At 27.5% G+C, this 16643-nt stretch overlaps 2 protein-coding genes across 5 annotated transcripts in view; one reads left to right on the top strand and one right to left on the bottom strand.

The window, feature by feature from the left end:
• LOC107447571 (guanine nucleotide-binding protein G(q) subunit alpha) overlaps positions 1–2055 on the bottom strand; it is a 15835-nt gene extending 13780 nt beyond the window's left edge. The window contains exon 1 of one of the 4 annotated variants that reach the window (XM_043041728.2): positions 1926–2055. Coding sequence is in view for 2 of the 4 variants with exons in the window: in XM_016062504.4 (XP_015917990.1) it covers positions 1327–1444 (118 nt within the window). In the remaining 2 variants the exon portion in view is untranslated. Of the gene's footprint in view, positions 1–1030; positions 1176–1326; positions 1790–1925 lie in introns of those variants that run through there. The other 3 variants (XM_016062505.3, XM_016062504.4, XM_043041729.2) reach the window with 3 other exon arrangements.
• The window catches only part of LOC107447570 (exonuclease mut-7 homolog), a 37435-nt gene continuing 22846 nt past the window's right edge, over positions 2055–16643 (top strand). The window contains exons 1-6 of the mRNA XM_016062503.4: positions 2055–2202; positions 4289–4725; positions 6640–6693; positions 6780–6922; positions 9247–9350; positions 12100–12173. Of these exons, the coding sequence (XP_015917989.2) occupies positions 4291–4725; positions 6640–6693; positions 6780–6922; positions 9247–9350; positions 12100–12173 (810 nt within the window). The 5' untranslated portion in view covers positions 2055–2202; positions 4289–4290. The remainder of the gene's footprint in view (positions 2203–4288; positions 4726–6639; positions 6694–6779; positions 6923–9246; positions 9351–12099; positions 12174–16643) is intronic.

Genomic DNA, 16643 nt, shown 5'->3' with positions numbered 1-16643 from the left:
ATCGAACTTAATAATTATGTAATTATTTATGCATAATAGTACAAGAAAATATTAATTTGTAAAAAACGCTTTAAAAAAAGTTTTTAACACTTTGTTTTACGCGTATTATGAATTTCTAAACAAACATTTCAATAAATATTTTAAGTAAGATTTGTACATTGTAGTCAATTTATTTAATATCTTTCTTAAGCAAAACATATATATCTTCAAATTTATAAATTGATTTAAATCAATCTGAGTATGAAATTTTGATAGAAATCTGACTTTTTGTGCCTTACAAGTAAATGAAATTAAAAAATACTATATCGCGATACATCGCTATATCGCGATGCAAAACTGACGATGCATCACGATATATAATTTCTAATATCGCCCAGTCCTACCCATGGACCTTCCCCAGCAGATTTTTAAAGCAAATTTTCTTCAAGCTCACCTTATGACCAATACCAGTTTCCTTATTGACTACTATTATTCAAAGGCAGTGCTAGTAGAGAAACGACTCCCAAGGTCAATACCTTGACATAGGGAAAAAGAGTATTGTTTGCTGAAAAAAACATCAATTCTAAATACAAAATGTTCCCTTTCACTTTGAGATTAAATTTGTAAATACTCAGAACCGAATTGATTGTCGAATTTGAAACTTGGTATCAAACCAAAATAAAAATCTATGAATAATTTCAGGTTAAAAATCACAAGTTTGAAAACAATTAGAAATACACTTCTATAGGTATTAACAATCTGCAATTCAGAAAAAAGAGAATAAAGGTAACAGGAAATAAAAAAATACTGCAAGCAAGATGTCTACAAAGGAGTGAACAAGAACAAGTATAAAAAATCAGAATTTTAAGAGAAGTCCCACAAACATATTAATTTTCATTTATCTATATGACATTCAAGGCTTTTAATGCAAAAATTTTTTATTTAAAAAATCAAACTTTCTTGAAATTTTAAAACAGAGTGGTTTAAAATTTTAGACAGAAATTTCTAATTAAGCATTAACTTATATTTAGCTGAAAAATTTAATCATTACCTACAGAATGCAAAAATATTTTTATCACTATGTTTACAAATTAACAAACAAATTAACATTCTAAAAATAATAAAGGAGTTTCAGTTGAAAGGAAACCGGAAAGTTAAAATTCTCTAATTTAATGCAACCGGAAACATCAGAATCCAACGAAAATCATCATTTCATGAAAGAAAGAGAAAAACTTAAATATTATATTATACAACCAGGTACATGGGTACAATTACAATTACATGGGTACAAGTACAATTAAATCAATATTCCACACAGAAAACAACAGTGTATAAGAACATTAATACCTAACAGTAATAATTTAAGCTCATGTGGAGTCTCTAGTTTGTCTCTCCGAATTCGCCTTTCGATCTCTTGATTGATTCTTCTCTGTTCCTTTTCCGCTTCACTAAGGCAACAGGCCATGTCACCCTACAACTCCTGAAGAACCCAGCTTCAAATGTAAAATTTCAACAGCTTGTCTTGAGCTCTAAATAAAGCAGCATGGCCTTTATTACTAATTTGACATCTTCCTCCATGCCGGAACGGGGTGTGATATACTTCAGGAAATCAAGTATACCACACCGGATTGTTACTACTTCCGACTATACTTCAGGATATCGAAAGTTTTATTCGTCAAATATGTTATAATTAAATAATGCAAATAGTTAACTTGGTAACACACAAATCTAAGTATATTCATTTTAAGTTTAAAAAGGCAATTTTAAAATAGTTTCGATTTTGTTGTTTACTGGTTGTGATTTCGGAAAGTTCGTACAAATATTCAATATTAACAAATTAAAATTTATAAAGTGTGGACACAAATAAACCAACAATTGTTTTTATAATCGAAAACATGAGGCATAAATAGAACATCAAATAAAGTCTAATAAAAAATTTAGCTTACTGAAAAAAGAAGTTTTACTACAATATGCTATTAAAGTTATAAGCCACCTAACATAAGGAAGGGAAGCACTTTATCATGATATTGCGTAACAACTGTTTGTTTTCTTTTTCGTCTTGAAATCTAGGCTTGAAATCAACTTTAGGTCTTCTAAAGTGTGATAAAATCAGAGAGATTAAGTTCATGTTTTTAGTCAGCTATTTGCTTGGTTCAGATCAAAGTCGTCTACAGTTGCGTATTTTATAGTTTATTTTGCTCTAAAAATCTGAAGGAAAAAAAAGTTTGTACTAATTTAAGCATTATTTTCATATATATTGTAGTGTTTTTTATGCAGCTAACTAAAATGGAACTATTTTTTTAATAATTTGTTTCCTAAAGTATAGCCCTGACTTTCTTACTAAAAATTGTTGGTTATTAAAAGGGTAAAAGATTATGTATAAACAGATTCCTATATACCGTACTATTTTTCTATCACTGATGTTCCAAGTCTCCAAAATGTTACATAACACCCTTTTCTCACTAAGCTTTTCATTAATTCTGCTTCTAACGAGAAACCAAATACAATAGAATAACCCACATTAAAATATATAGCAAGAAATTTTCATTAATTCTCTTTTTCAGTTATTGAAATAAATAATTTAACAGGGTTATAAAGAGCATAAATTAGATTCAAAGTTAAAAGCACAAATTTGCACTTCAAATGATTCATTTTTATTAAAAATTATTATCTATGTTAATTGCATCTTATACATCTAAGTACTGAAAAATTTTAAGGTACTTTTCTATTAGCTAGGCACGAATTCCGCCAACTATATAGAGACATTGTATATACAATTATATATGAATATATACAGCTATATATGAATTTTTTTTAATTTTATTTTAGCGCAGATAGAATTATTTGATGATCTTTTACTAGTGCTTGGCTAACCCAAAAGTATCTGAATTAGTTGTGCAGTCTGAGTTATGCATTCTTATGTTAACTGCTTTAATTAATTATGAATTCTTATGTTAACTGATCGGAGGTCTTACTGACCCATGTAATTGTTAGGTCTTAAAACTCCTCTATTTCTTGTTAGATATTGTAGCATAGATATTGCCATAAAAAAACTTCATAAGCATGGTAAAATATGAGTAGTCAAATGGATAACAGAATGCAGGTATGCAACTTAGTTTAATTCAAAAGCAAATGTTAAACTTTTGTCAACTGGGTTGAATAGCAAAGTATTTTAATATGATCAAATTTTAAAAAAATAAATCAATAAATAAAATTTGTTTTTTTGCTCAAAAAACTGGTAACTGTATTTTCTTTCATTTAGAATGAATTGAAAAATAAAAACTTAATAGTTTTTTAGCAAGAAAAGATTGCCACAAAAAAAAAGTTTTTGTTCTCTTAATAATAGCACCAAAAATGTGGCTTAAAACAGATTTTTGAAGCTTCTTTTCTCGGGCATTTGGTGGCTCGGAGGATAGCATGTATGTGTCCACCTCAGTAATTAAAAATCTCAAAAAGTCTTCCCTGATGTTTTATAAAAATAAAAAATTTATCAATTTGTAGATATTTAACAAAAAAATTGCTTAAATATTTTTTAAAAAGAATTTTAAATTTAGGAAATTTTTACACCTGAGATGTACACTTTTTGGTTATGCATTAGTTTGCAATTGAAATAAATAAAAACTTACCACATGTTCAACAAATTTGCATGACCAAAAAATTATTAAAAGCAAAGAAAAAAAATTGTAGAAAATATATAACTCTCACAAGAAAATGACTTTTTATAGGAGTTTTTACTTATTCACATATAAATATTGTTTATAATATTGTAAAAAGTACTAATCTGATTAAGTGTAAAATTGCATCAGAGAAATGTCATATCTTTTTGATATCAAGTAGTAATCAAAATTTGGTAAATAGCTTAAAATTGGATTATTTGTGGGGACTACATTAAAGAAAAGAAAGAAAATACTTATAGGCAATATTTTTGAAGAATATTATGTATTTTTCATTTGCCAGAGATCACAATTATTTTATAATGCCAAAAACTCAATATTTAAAGGAAATAGCAAAAATGACCATTTGGGGGATATTTGTGGTTGAAAAATGTGTTATAATTATTTTATCCATATGATTTTTTAAGATTGGGTAAATGCATTTCATCTGCATATAAGTATTATGATAAAAAATCATTTTTTTATTAACAGAATGAATGTATGTGCAAAAAAATATTGCATTGGTTTTTTTATCATTATTCCTTATAGTTTTGTGATTATCTCTTTAATATTGAAATTGTATCAAAATTTGATACAAGCTCATAACTTTATATGTTTGATCCATCTTTATTTATACTAATATATTTTAAATTTAGGAATGTCTTCTGGCAAGAAGGGAAACAAATATGTCCCAACTAAATATGAAATTCCTTCACACATCTTGGCAGATATCAGTATGATTGAAAAATGCAAAGATGATGAAGTTCTGAAAAGTATTGTGCATGATTTATTAAACAGACAATCTAAGCCTCTAACTTATGCATTAGAATTACTACTAGCATTGAAGTTTGGATGGAAAAAAATGGCAGGCAAAATGGTTATAGTTGCTGGAAGTCTAGAAGACTGGTTCAGAGTGAATGATGTATCTAAAGATCTAAATATGTCTTTAAAAGGTTTTGCTTTGAGTAAATGTATTTTACTATCCAATGAGTTTGTTACTAAACACATTTGCCATATATTTAAATTGCATGAAGAGAAAGATTATGTGATGCGTGTGATTTATGATTTATTGAATGAAAAAAAGTATAAAGAGGTAAATTTATATATGTATTACACTATATATTTTCAAATTCTTTCTGAAATTTTCCCATTTTTTCTTTTAATATCATTTAGTAAGGAATAAAAATGATATTTCACTCTTATGCATTTTGATTCTTATATAAAATACTCATACTATTGTGTGTGTCACAAGTTAAATACAAATGTAAAAGATTTATTTATTTTTTAGCAGCTTATATAAATAGCTCACACAGAGGGATTTTGAATGTCTATGTGTTTTGTGTTTAACATTACAGTGTGATAGCTAATAGAATCACGCTGTCATATTGAATTTATGAGGTGATGCATTTATTAATAACACTCAACCAGTGAGGCATTCATTGATGCCATATTGTGCCCAATGTGTTTTTGTATGTATGCAGTAAAATCAAACTACTGAAAAATTAAAGTTATCAAGCAATTCAGATTTATCAATATAACACTTAAATCGCTCAAAAAACATCAAGTTAGCTATTTAATGTTCACACACTACCCTTTCAAATTATCATTTTGTATGTTCAATAATTTTCTTCCTATTCAAGTATGCATATGAAATGAAAAATATACGAATTCTAATTTTTATAATGGTCTAAATAAAAATAAAAAATCATAATGTCCTTAACTTTCACCTTGCTGCTCTATCTAATAATGATAAGTTTTTAGAAATTACAGTAGTCTTACCGTTACAGTTAATTCAAAAGAAAAATTACAAATTATAATTAACATATGTTTTTCAATTAAAGAGCACAATATTGCCGAAGTGAAAGCATTTTGTCACATATTTTCAAATAAAATCTTGATTCTCTACCAGATTATAATATGACATTTTTTTTATAATAATAATTTAATAATTTTTTATAATAATTTTTTTTTTTTTATAATTTTTTTTATAAACATTTTCCTATTAAGAAAATATAAATTATTACTGTTTCAACAATTTTTAAGTTATGTTGGTTGTGTCAAAAATCAAATACAGTTTACACATCTCAAATTTCTTCTATTCTTTATATAAAAAATGATTTAGACAAATATAAAGTTTATCGCAACCTGATATTGTTGAAGAAAAATTGTTTTAATACACATTTTCAAATTAAATATTGATTCTGTATCAGATTAAGTCTATTTTAATGTATCTTGGAGTCCTTTTTCTTTATAATTGGGAGTGATTTAGTAAATCCATTTCGTAAGAGAACAATTTTCTAAGTCAGCTCCATTAAAAATATATATATTATTTCTTCTATCTATGAAACAATATTTTAGATTTAAAGTTGATAAACTTTGCAATTTGAATAAACTAATATAGACAATCATTTAACTACTAAATTTATATTTAATTTACGTTAGTTAATATGTTGTTTACATCTTGCTATAAAAAAAACTTTTAATATTACCAAAATAAATCATATCTAAAAAATAATTATTAACTGTAAAGAAGCAATTAAAAAAAGTTAGTACTTAGCAAAATTAAAAGTGGTCTGCATTTTCAGTGACATTTTTAAATATATTTTTTCTAAATTCTTATGTTAAATTTCAAGTTTGTTTCTATTCTAACAGTTTTGGATTTAAATTTAATATATTTTTCAAATCTTGACTAATATAAATAATAATTCACGAGAATAGAAATTTTGTTGGTTAAATATGCGTATATGAACTCTTCAGCTTACCTTATTAATACAATAAAATCATAACTTGATTAAAGTGAAAAATTCTATGATTCTATTCTGTTCCTCTACAAAAATTAATTTGAAAAATTAGTAGTTTGTTCATGTTTATTTAAAAGTTTCTGAAGCTACCCAGTTATTTTAAGTTAGTTTTCAGTAGTTTTTTTTTTTTTTTCAATAGTGAATCAGTGTCTACATATTATATTCATTTTACTAATTTTAAAAATCTTTCTTTTAAAAATTTTCAGGCATATTATTTAATGTCAGCCCTCAATTTGGAAACTGAATTTTCTTTAGAAGAAGTGAGTAAAGCCTTTATACTTATTTTTTACTGTATGTATTAAGCTGTTTTTATTATAAAATTAATTATAATCTTACTTTTCTTCAGTTTGCTTTTCCTGCATTTCTTCTTGATCGAGAAAATATTGTGAAAGATTACCTTCAAAAATGTCATCAAGTGCATCAATTGAGATTTGTAAAAACTTTAGATTCTCTTCATCAAAACCCAGTTGCTATTCATGATTTTGCCAGGTAAGTGTTCAGGATTTTGTCAAGTGTTTGTGATAATATATGTAATAATATGCCTTTAAAGGCTAGATGATTTAAGAGACTAGGGCTGATTCAACAAATAAAGCATTTTATGAAGTTATATGCAGTATTGAAAAAATTGTTCGCTGGAGTTTTGCATCGATTACATTGGTTGGGTTTCCATAGCAGGGATGTTACGATCTGGCACAGATTATCTAACCATGCAAATATGAAAAAGCCACGAATTTTTGGTGCTCTATATTTAAAGGGGGTTCAGAAAAGGGAGGTGGTTGCAAGGATATTCTTATCTTAATGATTACTTCATTAAAATGATAAAATTTAGAGATTTGATTCGCTAAAAGGATGACTCCACTCTGACGCTGGGAATTTTTAGGACTATCTTAATGCGTACTTCATCTATGAATTATTGCCCATTAACTTCAGAAAATAATCTTTTACCTGGCATCTTGACTTTTTATGGCTCTTTGTAAGAGAACGATTCTATATCTTAAAATTGATAAGAAATATCTGTTTTAAGCTAATCATTTAATATAGAAAGACTCGTCTGAGGCATTCTATATTACATTATTATTCTAAATGGGTAAGTTATTTTTATGAAAAATATTCAGTTTCTAAATGCAATCTTTAATTGATAAATTAGCTCAAAGTTCTTATTATTATTCTATCGACCTAGTGAGTTGGTATTGGCATTTACAAATCCACCCAGAAGACACAGAAGAACTAGCATTTGCAACACACAATTGGTTGTACGAATGGTTACGTTTACCTTTTGGTTGGAAAAATGCCCCAAGCATTTTTCAAAGAATTATTTGTAGAATCCTTACTAAACATAAAATTAAATTTGCTGCATGATTTGCTTATTTTGATGATATAATTATTTTTTCAAACAGCTATTCTGAGCATTTAGATCATATTAAACAAATTTTTGATGTATGTAGACAAGAAAATAATCTTTTATCTGGCATCTTGACTTTTTATGGCTCTTTGTGAGAGAGTGATTTCTATATCTTAAAATTGATAAGAAACATTTGTTTTAAGCTTATCATTTCATATAGAAAGACTCAAATGAGGCATTCTATATTACAATATATATATATGCTCTTTTTTATTTAAAAGCACTAAGCACAAGGCATGCATTAATAAAAATGTCAAAAAAAATTGTTTATCATGAAATTAATTTTTATCTTTTCTTTTTAAGCAATTATTTTTTGTTTATCTTTTAAACATTTTGTATTTTTCTGTTAATTTTATAAATCAATTAAATATTTACTACACAAATATGCTTCGTCTTAAAACTCAATCTTTTCTTTTTTTTTGGAATTGTTTAATTTTTATTTTAAACATGAATATGAATTTTTTTAGTGCTTTATGAGTTATTAGTCCAATTTTTTGTCCTTTTTTAATTAACATATTTAATTGAACGAGCGTAAAAATAAACAGACCAAAAAGATATTTATTTATTCACATACTTATGATGACTTGCTTCAGAACAGATAGCAAGAATTAGTGAAGGACAGCACAGAAATACATCCAGGGTTATTGTGAGATTGAAGCCTGTTATGTTTCAGAGTTTTGGTAGAAGGGCAATAATAGTCATAAGCCAAAGGGATCCCAAGAATTTTTTTTTCTTTACCATGTTTCCTGACGTTCAAGGAAGTTAAAGAATTTACCAGGGCATTAAAATTATGGTTAGATATTTTGCAAAAGATATTCTTGACTTCTGGGTTATGTTCATGGCAGTGAGTATTAATATTTATGGTAGACACTGAGGCAAGAAGATGCTCTGTGAATGATAAAGAGTTTCTTAAAGAGTTAACTGAAAGTGTAATTGTAAAGAATATTTGCTGTTATCAATAAAATTTGGAAATTGCATTATTATAATAAAACCATATTTTTAATTGCCATTTGTATTAGTTACTTAAATATTTATGTCCCGCAGTGGACTGATCGTTAAGACCAAGCAGATTACCAAAGTCAAGCATCACTGGCTGCGGTCAGTGTGCGGGTGGGTGACCACTTGGATCAGCCTGCGTAGGGACCGAGGGTGTGCGGTATTGGTCCTCGTTAAACTGTTCTACCGTAAAGTGCTCGACTTCGCGTGCAGGTCGTCGGGCTACCGAAGCGGGGGTGCCATCCCCTCCGCAGAGGATCAAAATTGTGATGGCATGTCTTCGGATCATCCTCAGGGATGTTTCCCAGACCGTCGCCAATAGCCCATTGTGCAGCTCTAGTGCGACGTAAATGAAGAACAACAACAACTTAAATATTTATGTTGGTTATATCAGTAATTATTAATTCATTTTTAGATCACTCAAAATTGTTGGGCTAGAAAAAAACAAACCCTTCTATAATCCAAAGTGGATGAAAAAAAGGCTTCCAGCATACATTGAATTCTTAAACATAGATATTAGTAAGTAATTTAAAATGGTATAAAAATATTTTTATAAATATGTATATTTTATATTTATATATAATTTTATTTATATTTTTAAATTATTTTGCAAGTTCTATGGTAAATTTTATTGTTAAAGTAAAACTAAATTGTTTTTAATGACAGGCTACTTAATTGCTCATATAAGTTTGCTATAATTGTTAGCCTGTCACGTTACAAATCAAAAATATTTATTTTTAAAGCCTTTTATTGACAAAGAAATATTTTTAATTCTCAGTTAATTTGTAAAATTAACTAAAGCTGATTTTTTTCCATTTAAATTTAATCTGAAAGTAAAAGCTAAATTTTTGTTTTATAAAATTCTCATTAGACCTATTTTGGTCTATGACTATAAAAAGTAGACATTAACAAGATCTGATGAATCCTATTTTAATATTTTTGTGCAAAAGATTTTAAGATCTATTTCAGCAAGAGTGAAAGAAAATAATTGTTGGACGAAACCATACAATGCGAAATTTATAAATATTTTAATGAACCAAATATCATAACATTTATCAAGATTAATAGAAAAACTGGACTGCACATGTTTTCAAAATGCATAATTTAAACTTTATAAAAAGACTTGTTTTGGTAAAGCCGCAGGGAAGAAAAAGGGACTACCAAAACTGCAATCGATAGATGCAATTGATGAGAGGGATTTTGAAATCCTAAAAGTTATAAACTGGACACCCATTGTCAGCCAAAAGGTTCCTTAGAAATCTCTTAAAAGAAAACCTCGACCCACCCTAGGCTGTTGTGCTACCTGTGACTATGATGGATATTTCACTGTAATATATTATCTTTTTATATTTATTTTATTTATTTTTCTTATGTAGTCTATGAGCTATGCATGATCAATATTATTCCAAATTATGAAGAATGATGATACAGTTCAAATGAACAATATAAAAAATTACAGTATCGTATTAAGTAATATTACAAGATAGTACTATATTCTTAGAATGTTTGTTTTTGTTATAAATTTTCTTTCAACATTTTTAACTAAAACCATGAGCATCCTCCCCAGATGTGTTTACATTTGCATCAGGCTAGTATTAAATACTGAAGAGTCTTTGCTGCACTTTTTTTCAATATTTGTGGAAATAAGTTTACTTCCAATAAAACTTTAACTCCCTACTTTTCTGCCATTTGCATTGTTTTGCTCTTTATGAACTAAAACAATGCATATTCCTGACTTCTCACTTAAATTTTATTTTTGAAGTAACCTTTTTCTTACGGAAAATTTTGATGCGACACTTTTTATCCAAACATGTATGTAGCATAATATAAATATTGAAAGTGTTTATATTTTGAAAATTGAGACCATCTATTCTATGATCTTTTCACAAATATTTATTGATTCAATTACTTCAGGGAATATTCCTCACAATTTTAATACAGTCAAACCCCGCTATAGTGAACCTTCAAGGGACCGACATTTCGGTTCACTATAACCAGGAGTTCACTATATCTGTTACGCAGGCATTTTAACTAATGATTCCTTAAATCCTCCCTTTTATTACACATTATTCAAATAAATGACTGAAAAATATTTTGTAGTAGCAAAAAATTTGTTAGTTTTTAATTACTCTTCTTCTTGTGTATAAAAAAAAATTAGTAATCTCTAGCTGATGAGCAATCCTCAGCATCAGATATGGAAACACTTCCCGACTCTCAGATAATTTTTCCTGAATTTCTGTTTTTCCGCTTTTTAAACCTGTCTAACCTGACATATTTTAGGACATAAAAGTAGCATCATAAAATTGCTTAGCAAATTCATCGATATTTGTTTAGATACTGGGATAATGCGGCTTCTTCTAGTGCTGAACCACTTCAGTAATGCTTCTGCAACATCCTTGTGATCTGCTTTTCTCAACTTTTTTCAGGCATCTAAATTTTTTTCATGAGCAGAAATTATTAACTGCCTATTTTTTCATATGTTACAAACTGCAGATTTGGATAGTTTATATTCTCTGCAAATATCAGCTTGATTGCCTCCATCTTCAATTTTCCTGATTATGCCCATTTTATCATCAATGAAGAACATTTTACGTTTACTGCTCGCCATAGTTAAATTTGAGAAACTTGTTTGCAGGCTTTTTTAAACTGAACTGAGAGCAAAAAGGAGTTGAAATGAGGGCCTTATCAACACATATTAGTTTCCAACTCTTTGACAAAAAATGCATATTGATCCCACTAACATCTTACAGGTGTATGATCATCTGCCTGGGTGGGAAACATCTGCTTGGTTTGTTTAGGGATGGGAAAGTGAGATAAAAGAAGCAAACAAGAAAAAATGCTTATCGCTACATTCCCCTCTATAGATGATTTTAAAAATCGGTGTATGTATTTATTTTGAAGTAGAAATTTCAAAATTATTACAAAAAAATGAAGAAAAAATCAGTTGAAGACAGAATAAAGTTCATAATATCCAACTTCCTCACTTTTTTGGTTCACTATATCCACAAAAAATAACATTATACGTGTATAGCAGGGCACAGGACCGAACATTTCGTTAACTATATCCGGGAGTTCACTATAAACCGTGTTCACTATAGCGGGGTTTGACTGTATTTTCCCAACACAATAAAATTACTTATTTTTTTGTATTATGGGTATTGCATATTTAACTTAAATAATTTTGCCATTTTACAAAGTGAAAAATGAAAATTGAATCTGTATTTTTTTGAATATTATAAAAAAATAGTTTTTTTCTTCTTTTAATTAGGAGAGTGTCCAAATGTCTATTTTTCACGTGTTCAAGGAGCAATGATGTATTTGATACGAAAAAGATACACTGATGTAAGAAATTTAATATTTTGCCAATTTTTTCAAAACTTCAAATAAGCATTTTAATATTTTGTAAATTATGTGTATTTTGTATTTATTCTTTCTTGTTCATCAACAAGTATTCGTTATATAATACATGTTTTTAATCCGTTCTTTACTTCTATTAGAATATTATTTTCTTTTTATTCAAATTTATTCATTCTAATCGTCACAGATTTTTATGATCATTCCATAAAAAAGTTCTGCATTGTAAAATAATATATTTTAATTGATATAGACTTAATTGCTTTCATCTTCTGCAATTTATAGCAGGAAAAATATTTCCAAATTTTTTTTTATGTAAGTATTATAATATTTATATTAATACAAAGTATTAAAATAGTTAATAGAATTTTTATACAAGCTATAATTGGCCTTTAAACTATCATGTATTAGTGATTCTAAAAATTTGTCTATTTAAATTTTTTTTTAAAGTCATTATTCTTCCTATTCTTAAAATAATTTTTTGAAATAGCTTTAACTTCTTAATATTCCATAATATAATCTTAACATAAATTAATATTAATTACATAATACTCCATGTTCATATTTTGCTATTATTGAGCCTTTTTCCTCCTGAAAATTTGTGATTTTGATGTTCGAAACTGTTACAATTACTGACATTTTTCAACAAAAAAAATTTATTAAAATTTTAAACAATTAATAATTTTTTATCTATATACCTCAAATTGAAATCTTAAGATCTTTAAATATTAGTATATAAAGCTTTTAGATAAGGGTCTGTTTTGTGAGTGTTTTTTTTTTTTTTTTTTTTTTTTTTTTTTTTTTTTTTTTTTTTTGTTTACTCACATAGTGGTATTATGTGTTATTCATTCCTTCTCAACTATTTTTTAAAATTTTATTCCATTTACTCTGACTTTTAAAATTATCAATATGATTGTATACCAATCCTTTTTACAATTTCTATAAACTCAGTTTTTATTTTATTTTATAACCGGTATTGGACAACTAACCCAATTATGAGTTTATGACTATCAAAAATCAACTCCTTAGTATTGTAATTTTAAAAAGAGACCCAGAAGATAAGGGGATTTCCTGGATCCAGCATTAGGTCAAACTAGGCTACGTCTAGAACTTTTTGATAGAACTAACCCACATTTTTGTTACATGAAAAGGAAAATCATAAACCTACCACAGTTAGCCCAGAAACAAGGGGACTCTAACCTATTATTTGTCGTCCTTTGAGAATAGTTTACGTCAGCACTGTGGTTAGTGCTAGCTGAGAGTCGAATTTGTATTAACCAGTCATCCTTGGAATTCGAACCTGGATCACCTCATTGGAAGTTAAATACTCTACACCCCAAGCCACTGGGACTCTAAGCTTTGTTGGTTTTTTTTTAATTTTTTAATACATTAGTCTTAAAATTAAGATCTGTAAAACATGTCACTTGCACAAAGCTCAGTAACATTTTATCAACTTTGACCTTGTTTTGTCAAATTTTATATGGAGTAACTCGAATGATGTGTCACGATGGTCAATATATGCTAGTTGTTTCAGCTCCAAATCTTTTGAATGGGGATTGTTTTCCTATTAAGCAAGTCTAGGTTTTTTATTGGATTTTGATGTTAAGGGTCATTGCATGTCAGTTCATCCAGCCATGGCACCCACCGTCTCAGATTTTGATGAAAATTTGTACACTTATAGAATTTTTTGTGCTGATTTCAAAAATATCAATTATATTTAAATCGGTTAATGGGTTTAAAAGTTATAAGAATTTATATTTTTGCCAAAATGGCTCATTTGCGGCCATTTTGATTCATACATCAAAGGCTATTAATGATTGTAACTCACCTTATATTTGTCATAGAGCAATAATTTTATTTTTATTTTGTTCAGAATAAAGTAATCTGTCATATAAACACCTTTTTTTCAAATAAGTATCTTACTTATTTAGTAAATGGGTCTGTTTTGCAGTTTTTTGATCAACGTAGTTGAGTAACTTCAGGAGATTATTTCTGGTAAATCGCCCCCTTCAATTTCAAAAATATTTTATTCTAAGATAGTTGAAAGTGCAAACCAACATCTGATATAAAAATTTTGATGGACGATTCACTTACTTTTTTAAAAAAAATATTTTTCTTATGAATTATTATGCATTAAAAGTACTGGTAGTTTGATAATTTATAGTCCTTATGTAACTAAGGTATAATAAAATGATATAAAAAAATGTGGATGATAGAAAAATATGTAAAATAAAGTAATCATTTATTAAATTATTTTCTTCTTCTTTCTTTGAGCCCTCCCCCCCTCAAAAAAGAAAAGAAGAAAGGAAAAAATTTGAGATTGAACAAGACAAACACAATTTCCGGCCAGGAATTGCTGAAATTTGCAATTTAGCTCTGTATGTTTTAGCTTGATCTACACTTATGACATGAAGGGAGACTTTCTTGGTCTTATTGAAAGGAGAATTAAATAAGTCACAATTTTTATTTTTATATAGGATGACCTGGGATAATTCCTGATCAAAAAATGCAAACATCTATTTTGTGAAAAAACTATTAAGATAGAATTTCAATATTTACTGGGAGTTTGAGACTATATGAGATGAGTCCTATGCTACCTTCTTTTGTTTGAAAATCTAATTAGAATTTAAAAGATTTAAATTTTTAGTGATCAGGAATTACCCCTTCACTTGATCATTTCTGGGGTAATTCCTGATCACTTCGGGAGTAATTACTAATCTAGAGTTTTTATAGTAAAGGGGTTGTTTAGCAGCTAATAAAACGATTTATTTAAAAGCAAAGAATAAAGATTAACACTTTAAATTTTCCAAAAATCTTTGCATCGAGCCATACATTTTAGGCAAGCAGCCAACTCATTCTCATGTTCTGTTGGACTATAAGAAAGAGTTTCCACATAAGTTACTTTTGCTGGATTTTTTAACTTCATTAAGTGAGAGTGTAAAGTTAAGTAAGGTATGTCAACAGCTCTGACAGCAGCTCTCACACTGAAATTTCATTTTCAATCATTAAAAGAAATGGTTGTTCCACTTAATAAATATGAACTGCCATTTAAGAAAAGACAATTAGCGATTTTTAATACTATGTATAAAAAGAAATGACAATGATTAGGAATTACCCCAGTGATCAATAATTACCCCATGGGGGACAACATTTGATATAGTTTCCTATAATTAATTATTATGTTTACAGTAGATGTGAAACAATTAAACAAAAGCTTACACTATTTTTATATCAAAGAAAAAGAAAGTAACTCAAAATATTTATTATTAAGAGAAAGAGGGGATCTTTGCAGAAAAAAGCAGTTTAAAAGATACTTATTTTGTTAGATTAAACAACAAAAAAAATAATTAAGTAAATGTAGTTATACTTTAGTAAAATGTACAAGCATTCTTGTCCATGTCTCAAATTTAAAAAAAAATAATAATTTTTTTAAAATAAACCTTAGGTGATCATTATTTACCACAGAAGCAGAGTGATCGTGAATTACCCCGGGTCACCCTATATATTTCATACTGATACAAGAGATACTCCTTGTGTATGAGGCATATAACTGAACTTTCCTTAAAATCTAAATTGCTCCTAAATGAAATAAGTTATATATTCTCTGAAGAAAGTTCTAAAATCTTCTGTGAGTTTAAACTGCACTTAAAATCTTTCAAAGTTAATCCAATACTATATAATACCTGGGTTTTCATTATAAAACTCTTTTTTAAATATCAAATTGATACATTTCAAACTTTTGAAAACTTATTTATTTCTGTTCTGTTCGAAATAAATGGAAGAAATACAATTTTACTGATTTGAAAGGAAATAAATTTTACATGACACTCAATTCTGATTGGAACAAACAGAAATGTTCTGGCAGATGATACCTTCTGATTAGTCAAATTCCTTTTTTGGGAAGGTAGGGATGGAATGTGTCAATAGTTTTCAGTATTTTTTTTTTCTATTCAGATTTTTTTTTTTTAAAAAATGATGTATATAATTATAATAAAAGTTTTTGAGAATGAAAAGGGCCTGCAGGTATTAGTGATGAAATAAGAGCATGCAAATTATCTTATAGTTAGTGATATAAAAATTTCATTTCAATATAATTATAATAAATAGTTCAACTTTATAAGTGTTTCAAATGAAATTTTTTAGGAGTATTTCATTACCATAGCAATCGTTGTGACAAATAAGAGGATAAAATTAACTTCAAATATTCATAATTTGATCTTCAATTACATTTTAGAATCAAACAAAATGTTCGAATTAAATTAAAGTGTACAATGATTTTCTCCTTCCATAAAGATCAAAGTTAGTTCAATTTAAAAAAAATTTTAATGGCTGCTTTTTATTATTTGGTACTGCCCTCTACTCTTTCAGAGAAACTTTTATTTATATTTTTTTAGATTCTGATCCCTCTCATTTACCAAAGCTATATGATTCTGGATAAATTTATTTGCAAAAAAGGTG

Source organism: Parasteatoda tepidariorum, chromosome 1 (assembly GCF_043381705.1).
Source record: "Parasteatoda tepidariorum isolate YZ-2023 chromosome 1, CAS_Ptep_4.0, whole genome shotgun sequence".
Taxonomy (NCBI): Eukaryota; Metazoa; Arthropoda; class Arachnida; order Araneae; family Theridiidae; genus Parasteatoda; species Parasteatoda tepidariorum.
The sequence above is the reverse complement of the archived record's forward strand: the minus strand, read 5'-3'. Positions and strand labels throughout refer to the sequence as shown.